This window comes from Acanthisitta chloris, unplaced genomic scaffold (genome assembly GCF_000695815.1).
Source record: "Acanthisitta chloris isolate BGI_N310 unplaced genomic scaffold, ASM69581v1 scaffold7503, whole genome shotgun sequence".
Taxonomy (NCBI): Eukaryota; Metazoa; Chordata; class Aves; order Passeriformes; family Acanthisittidae; genus Acanthisitta; species Acanthisitta chloris.
In genome coordinates this window covers 83,447-92,074 of record NW_008666507.1, presented here as the reverse complement: position 1 = coordinate 92,074, position 8,628 = coordinate 83,447, and the positions used below count along the sequence as shown (strand labels likewise).

Genomic DNA, 8,628 nt, shown 5'->3' with positions numbered 1-8,628 from the left:
TGCTGAAGCAGGACTGCTGAGAGCTGGCTGCCCAGGAATACATCCAGATGGCTTTTTAATACCTCAGATGGAGATCTGCAGCCTCTCTAGGTGTTTACCCTGACAGGGAAAAAGCATTTCTTGATGATCAGATGGAACCTCCTGGGTTTCAGTTTATTGCTGAAGCAGGACTGCTGAGAGCTGGCTGCCCAGGAATACATCCAGATGGCTTTTTAATACCTCAGATGGAGATCTGCAGCCTCTCTAGGTGTTTACCCTGACAGGGAAAAAGCATTTCTTGATGATCAGATGGAACCTCCTGGGTTTCAGTTTATGCCCATTGCCTCCTGTCACTGGGCACGGCACCACTGAAGTCATTCTAAGTTGCCTGCTGAAGCAGGACTGCTGAGAGCTGGCTGCCCAGGAATACATCCAGATGGCTTTTTAATACCTCAGATGGAGATCTGCAGCCTCTCTAGGTGTTTACCCTGACAGGGAAAAAGCATTTCTTGATGATCAGATGGAACCTCCTGGGTTTCAGTTTATGCCCATTGCCTCCTGTCTTGTCACTGGGCACCACTGAAAAGAGACTGGCTCCATCTTCTTTACAGCTTCTCTCTTCAAGGACTTCTATACTTGGATAAGACCTGACACTTCTTTACTCTAGACTAGAAAGTCCCAGCTCTATCAGTCTGTACTCATAGGAGAGGTGCTCCAGTCCCTCAGTCATCTTAGTGGCCCTTTGGTGACCTCTATCCAGAGCACTCTCTTGTCATGAGGAGCCCAGAACTGAGCACAATGTTCTGTCTCCGCAGGGCTGAACAGAAGGAAAAAAATCACCCTACTGCAGCCCAGGATACTGTTAGTTTTCTTTGCTGTACTGGCACATTACTGACTCATGTTCATAAAAATAAAACAACAGCGAAAATTGTAACTTTTTAGTAGCACACTAAAGAATAATTTTGAGCTTCTTGCACTCTAAACAATGATTAAAATTCATTCTTATGCTATAAACACCAGTCTTTGCATCATTTCATGGAAAAAGAACAAAGTAGTTAATAATGTTTCTCTCACACACAAAAAGCCACTATCATTGCAAAGCATTACAATGTTACAATGCTACAATACTAGCAGAAGAAAATAGAGATTTTTCAGAATGATGTGTTACACCAATCTCTGTGCTCCTCCTCCTAGCAGTGGAAGTGACTCAGCAGTCACTAACAGATTTCCAGTGAAGCTGGAACCTAAAAGACATTCTACATGCTGTGAAAATTTCTCCTGAATTCATTTATGCTTTTTTCTAGATCTGAAAAATCAAGCAAGAATTGTATTTTATTTCAGTGGGATATGAGTAAGGTTTTGGCACTACAGAAGTAGAGTGTATTTTTAAAATTACATATTAATTTTTTCATTTTGCTGCCAGAATTCATTCATTGTGATTCTTAGGGGAATGACATAGGATATGGTTTCAAAATTTAAGTTTGGGGCTTTTTTTAAAATAGGTTCGATCATTCCTGACTCTACTTTCCAAAGGTTTTGGCTTTTCAGTTTCCTAGCTGCTTACCTCTAATCAGACTTTTTATTACATTATTATTTATGGAACATGGCATTCAGTGAAAAAAGAACTGTACAGTTATTGTCTGAAAAACCTCGATTAAAATTGAGATCTAGCATTAATCTCTTTTACTTCTATTGACTATTTAATCTCATTGTGATGTTACTAACTGAGCACAGCAAAGAATAACCTCACACTTGTAGCATGGAAACAAAATTAAGCTTTCTCATGCCTAACCTACCAATCATATTGAAAGCACAGTTACATAACCTCTTAGTGACACCCTCTTTCACTTTTCCCTGTTGTCTCTATTTCTTTAGTTTTGATCACATAATCATAACCTTTAAGGGTTTACAACACTAACACAGTAGAGTACATTTACTTACAGTCTCACCCCGCTGTCCTGGGTGCCCGGGCAAGCCATCTTTTCCAGGTGGTCCCTGAAATTGTAAAATACATAAATCAAAGCACTTAGCCATCCTTGATTCTGAAAATAATGTGCAATTAGCTGTAAGAATCTCTGCTCTCTTTTTTTTTTTTTTTTTCTGGACTAGACTTCGGTAAAACTGAACTGCTAACTAGAATTTTAATAATAGTTTTGCCTTGTGTCCTCCCTTCTGTATATTAACAATTGCTTGGAGAGTGACTGTTAGGTTGTCAAATACAAACATGTTCAAAATAGATCTCTGTAAATTCATAAATAATGGAAAGCTCCCATACTTATCTTTTGTTTTTCTTTGGTAAATTACTCAATTAACACAACGCTAAGCATTACAGGAGCATTTGATTAAATTTCAGGTTTTGGCATTGGAAATGAAAAAAAGAAATGCATGGATGAAAAGAAATCACAGGTGGTTTGATGCTTTCGTACTTAGTCCACATGAGCAGAAACACACCAGAAGAGCAGCAAAACTAGTTCAGGTGGCAGCTCAAATGTGCTATTACTTCTATACATTCCTGATACTAATGAACATCTTCTTCCTCTTCATTTTTAATTCAATGTACCAATTGTTAAAAGCAAATATACACCAGCAAAGTAGGATTTTGCCTTAACTTGGTGGTCACCCAGACATTGGCATCAACACACTAGGTAGTTTGCATTTTTGTATATTATGCTGAACATCTCACGAGCTGCACCAATGATAATTTTGAATATGTGAGTTCTTAGCCTTAAAGCTCAACAAGCATATTTGTAATCTATACATAAGCCATCCCTTAAATAAATTTTCAAATATTCACTTCACAGACACTGTATGAAAATTAACATTACTGTTGTTGCACATACTTAATTAACAGATACTTACTGGAGGTCCCTTTGGTCCGGGGAATCCAACAGGTCCCTGAGGCCCTTGTGGTCCCTGGAATAAAGGCAACCAAACAAATCAAATTTTACTCAAACTGCCTTGACACGGGATTTAAAAGTTTGTTTCAATTATAAAATATAGGAACTCTGTAGATAATGTCTGGATTTAAGTACAAAGCCTCAGCCACACAGCCATAAATACTGGTAGCAACAATTCACATGCAGACATTGGAGAGGATTAGGCCCTTGTGGTCCCTGGAATAAAGGCAACCAAACAAATCAAATTTTACTCAAACTGCCTTGACACGGGATTTAAAAGTTTGTTTCAATTATAAAATATAGGAACTCTGTAGATAATGTCTGGATTTAAGTACAAAGCCTCAGCCACACAGCCATAAATACTGGTAGCAACAATTCACATGCAGACATTGGAGAGGATTTCCTGAATACTTCTTTTTTGCAGTAAGAAAAGAGGAAAACTACTTGTATAAACTATGTTTGCATCTGTGCCCTGAAACTGTGCATAATAAGGTAGGAACCAACTGTAAGAAGAATTTTCTATGTTGCATAAACCATGGGATTTAGTTAATAGTTTGGCTTACTTTATAACTTAGTCAGACATTCATTTTTGGCAATTCCTACACTCTGACAATATTTCAAGTCAGTAAAACAGTACAAATTTTCAAATAGAATAAGCTTTCCAGACTTATCAGGGACTAAAAACAACTTTTCTGTCATGAAAAAAATCCCATGATGCATGAAGTTTTTGTTTTTGTAGCTTTGTATATAGACATATATGCAGACAGAAAATTTTCAGGCAGCATGGCTCTATAAATTTAGTTAATCAGGTGAGTTAGTGCATTGTGCATGTGTATGTACAAGTACATACATGCACATGTGTACATACCATCTACATATACATGTACATCCACATACATCTATACACAAAGATATTTACACAAAGTATTAGCTTACATGACTGTTCCTGAAGATATCACCAAAAAACCCAGAGGCCAGGTTTTAAAATATATTGTTGATATGCTGGAAGGGACTCAGTCAACTTAACTAAAATAATTTTTGCTGTTTAGTTTTTAATGTAGGAAGTCAAAGTGTAGTAACCTGAAAAACCTTAATTATTTCACATGGTTCCACAGCAGAGATAAGCACCTTAGTCACACAGTGCAAGACTTTATCCTGTTCTACTTGGTATATGATGTGTGGCTTTGCTACGACATTAGCTGTCAAAATAGGTTAGAAATGTTGGTTTGATGCAAAAGACTTGAAGCAGGAGGCCTCAGCTCCCAAATTATGCTACCTTTTTGCTCCTCTGATAAAGCACTGTTTTCCAAGTTCCATAAGCCTCACTCCTTAGAGCCCAGGCTCACTTCCAGAGCTCAGCTGCCTCCTGTAGTAGGCAAAGCAGTGTGCAAATGTAGCTGTGAGAAAGGTTCACTTGTTCCCAGCCTGGGAGAACTTGCCCTTATGTGAATCTTATTCCAGGGCAGAATTTGATTATACTGAGATACTAAATCTGAGTCAACTAAGAACTGCCAGGCAAAGGGAGAAATCTTTGCGACCTTACTGTGATATCCATAATTTTTATTTCTTCAAAAAGAGGTGTAGGGTTGTTTCTGAAACGTCCATAACACACAAATATGCTCCCTATGAGGGTTTGGGTCTTTTTTCAGTCTGCTGTCTCTGTGAACAAATGAACTTTCCTAATTTGCTTCTGAGTATAGCATAAAGAATAAAGTTTGCATAAAAAGGGAGGAGCTTTATAGAGGAAAACTAATAAAATCGACTCAGCTACTATACAAAACACATGAATGAAATTGGTCACTCTCAGAAATTGGGTTGTAGGAGCATGACTCAAGGGTTTTACTATTAACTGCTCCTTCTTTCTCATAAATTTCCATTGTACTTTGATTCTCACATCTTGAGGCTTTTTAGAGGAAAATATTTAGTGGGGTTTTTTTCTTCCATAATATGGTTTGCAGGTTTCAAGCCACTGGACTGATAGACTATGTGAGAAAAAGCACTAGGATACTAGCAGCATGTTATCAAAATTACATTTTCTTTTTTTTGTCATTTAATTTCATTTTAACAGCAGCTACACAGGATAGATTATTTAATGTTTACATGTCTGGGACCTGAAATGGTCTCAGAGGAGTAGAAATGACAGTTTTATTTTTTGGCTGACATTCACCCCTATTGGGAAGAAAATAGATACCTCACACTTATATTACACAAGTGATATGAGACATGGTGCTCTACGATTCTTCATCTTTTTGCTTTTATCAGTTTTTCCCCAGGGATGCCTTCATCTTGGATTGATCTGCTCATTATTTTAAGTCCCCTCCCAGCTTCTCTTCCTCGTAACCTCATGGAGCTGTCAGCAAACTCTTCTTTCACTGCTATTCACCTTCTGGTAGTCTGCCTCTGATCTTCCTCCTCAATGTAAAGCAGCCTACATTTCCTTTCTTGGACTGTGCCTAGTTCTCTACATCCAACATCCTAGTTAACTCAAAAAAAAAGTGACTTTATGGAACTGGGAGAAATACACAAGGAGCTCCCTCTTGAAGAGCAAGACTCATAGAGAACACTGGGACCTGGGGGTGGATACTGGGAAAAGATATATAGATTCTCTATATGAAAACGTTAAGCAGTTTAATGAAATATGACTACAAAAGAAGTTTCTTAAGCTTTGCAGAAAGCTCATCCACTTAAACTGAGCTGTTTTTCAAGTGACACTCTTACAAATCTGATTTATTAACATTTTTCTCTACATACTGCTGTGCAATGAACTGACTGCATACTGGATTTGTGTATTGATTGATAAAATAATAGCAAGCAGAAAATTTTATTTTAGAGAGCACAATAGAACTTCTGAAGCATGCAGAAAGCAGGTTGAAGGGAATTCTTGGCCTGATTGGAAGAAAAAATTTCCGTTGCTTCAACAAAGAAGTTTCTGGAGGTGGCTTGAGTGTTTGCAAATCCAATAAACATGGAGCAAACTGCAGTAAATGGGGCATCAATCCAATAAACATGGAGCAAACTGCAGCAAGTGGGGCATTCTTAAGAGCCTGAGCTGGTGAGTACACCTGTAATTTGCATGCATATATACAAAGTGCATGGATATAACACAAAGTGTGTTATGTATTCTCTGTGTCCTATATGTGCAAAACTGAGCTACAGATGGAAGAAGCTTTCAGCAAACTTCAGCTACTGCATTCATAACTTCCTGAAAAGCATCATTGGAATTGAGGTTTTGTTAGTTCTGGTTACTCTGGTCAAAGAGGGCAAAGATCGAATTGAGGTTTTGTTAGTTCTGGTTACACTGGTCAAAGAAGGGCAAAGATATGAGACGGGGTACTGATAATAAAACAACCCTCCTACCCTCAAATTATGCTCCTCTATAGTGGGAAAACCAGCAAGTACAAAAATAGCTTTCACATACCCTTTCTCCTGGTGGGCCAGGAGGACCATCATTGCCTGAAGTACCCTGGAGAGGAAAGACAATGTGTTCAAAGACTATTTTATTTTTAAAAATCCCAGTCTGTAGCCAATCTATACACATTGCTTGACAATTACCTTTGGACCTGGTTTACCAGTGGGACCTCTGGGACCTCTTGAGCCTCTTGGACCCTGTCAATTTAACACAGATGTCCTTGATGATAAGTATTGGATACTGGAATCAAATAAAAATAATTCTTCACAGTATAGTGGAGGCAATTTATATAGGAAAGCCTCTAAATTGCAAATCAAAACAACATACTGTTGGTCCTCGCTGTCCTCTGGGGCCTGGTTTGCCATGTAATCCCTGTAGAGAAAAGTTCACAGAAATCATCTTAGCAGACACTCTATTTGCAAGATATAGTTGGTTTTTTTACTGAAGGCAGAGAAATTAAAATGTTATTTTATCTTTAACTACCTATTTTGCATTTAAATTTACAAAATCATAGGCCTTGATAAAATTCATTATCTTTTTGAGTTTACTGGGACTTGTAGCTAAAAGCGCTAAATTTGCCTCAAAGTCAATTCTGTCTGAGGCATTAGAACATTTTAAACCAGAGTAAAATAGTAGTGAAGATGGTGCACAACCAGCAGAGTCCCTCTGCAGTAGTCTAAAGGACTTGGCATCATTTCCAGTGTAATAACAGCCTTGAAGACAAAGTTCCCAGGTTCCCATGGACAGCTCCACAGGTTAATAGAGAAAAGAAAGGGCAAGCCTCTCTTCATTTATAACAGAAAAGGGGACTATAATAACTACCAGAGTTATGCACACTTGCACAGATACAGAACTGGCCCTTAATTAATTTATCTCCTAATCATACTCAACAGAATTTTTTCCTTAGGCTCTGCGTTAGTATTGCTGTGCACTGTAATGCAAAGAATCTTAAAATTCAAGAGAGTGTTCTTCGGAACCTGATGACTGGTACTTTCTAATTTCTGAGGTAAACAAAACAGCAACAAATAATAAGCAGAAATGTTTTAGCATAAAGCTTGTTTTTATTTGGAAGCAATTAAATGCACACACTGTTTTCTTGAGAGCTTTTTGGTGGTGCTTTTTTTTTTGCTTTTTTTCCCTGTTGGCTTTATTTCACTTACCAAAATTAAAATTATGTGCTGTTTATGGAATAATGCACAGCTTGTGATCTTCTCAGGGACAATGAATGTCTTTCCTAGTACCAGTATGCATAAAACAATGATAAGCCTTTAGTCACAATTAACAATAATATCTGATTCTCATTACAAAACCAGCAGTTATGGTCTCCTTGATGATCAGCATGATACTTAAATATACAAGGAGTTTGAAAGAATTAATTATGAGGTTAATACCCTAGCTGAAAGGGTTAATACCCTAGGACTGAAAGCTTTATGAAAGCCTGATAACAGATCAATATATTTAGATTTTCCTAATTTTAAATCTGCTGCTTTATACTATAATTTTGCTTGTTTTTTTTTTAAAATCTGGTATCTTTATTAGCAGTCATGTTTCCCAACAAGGATGAACTAAGCACTGTTTTATTGCTCTCCATAACAACATATCCTTTATCTTAGCTAAAATAATACAAGAACAGTGTAAACCATATATAAGCAATGCAAATCCAATTGGATTTCATATACTTCATCTTAAAATAATGAATTTCTGCTTTATTTTGTGATGCAAATTACAATGGATTCCTAATAACAGTGATATATGTTACTTCAGTTTGACTTTAAGTTGCTCTCAGCTATGAATTCTGATGCATCTCTTAATTTCATCATCTTTTGAACAAGGTCTGCTATGTGCAATTAAGCTTTAGAGACAACAGCACAGTGACCTTTCTAATCTATTTTTAATAGCTAAAATTTGAAGAATAAGCGTAACAGATTTTCCCTCACCTGCTTCAAGCAAATAAAGTAGCAAAAGATGCAATTTTACATTATAAAAATACATGTAATAATACATGTTCATCATCTAGTCTGGTATATTTTTGAAGCTAAGCATATAAAAAAAGAGCTTGTGGCAAATCAGAATACTTAGGAAATACAAGTTGAATTTCCTTGAGGGTAAATTGCATGGCAGACAGATTTTCCCTCACCTGCTTCAAGCAAATAAAGTAGCAAAAGATGCAATTTTACATTATAAAAATACATGTAATAATACATGTTCATCATCTAGTCTGGTATATTTTTGAAGCTAAGCATATAAAAAAAGAGCTTGTGGCAAATCAGAATACTTAGGAAATACAAGTTGAATTTCCTTGAGGGTAAATTGCATGGCAGCAAGATAATCCATAAAGGAAAA

General features: G+C 36.9%; 1 protein-coding gene across 1 annotated transcript in view; it reads right to left on the bottom strand.

The window, feature by feature from the left end:
• COL11A1 (collagen, type XI, alpha 1) overlaps window positions 1-8,628 on the bottom strand; it is a gene marked incomplete at its 5' end in the record, with an annotated part of 124,448 nt that overhangs the window by 46,738 nt on the left and 69,082 nt on the right. The window contains 5 exons of the mRNA XM_009072143.1: window positions 1,921-1,974; window positions 2,839-2,892; window positions 6,295-6,339; window positions 6,429-6,482; window positions 6,613-6,657. Of these exons, the coding sequence (XP_009070391.1) occupies window positions 1,921-1,974; window positions 2,839-2,892; window positions 6,295-6,339; window positions 6,429-6,482; window positions 6,613-6,657 (252 nt within the window). The remainder of the gene's footprint in view (window positions 1-1,920; window positions 1,975-2,838; window positions 2,893-6,294; window positions 6,340-6,428; window positions 6,483-6,612; window positions 6,658-8,628) is intronic.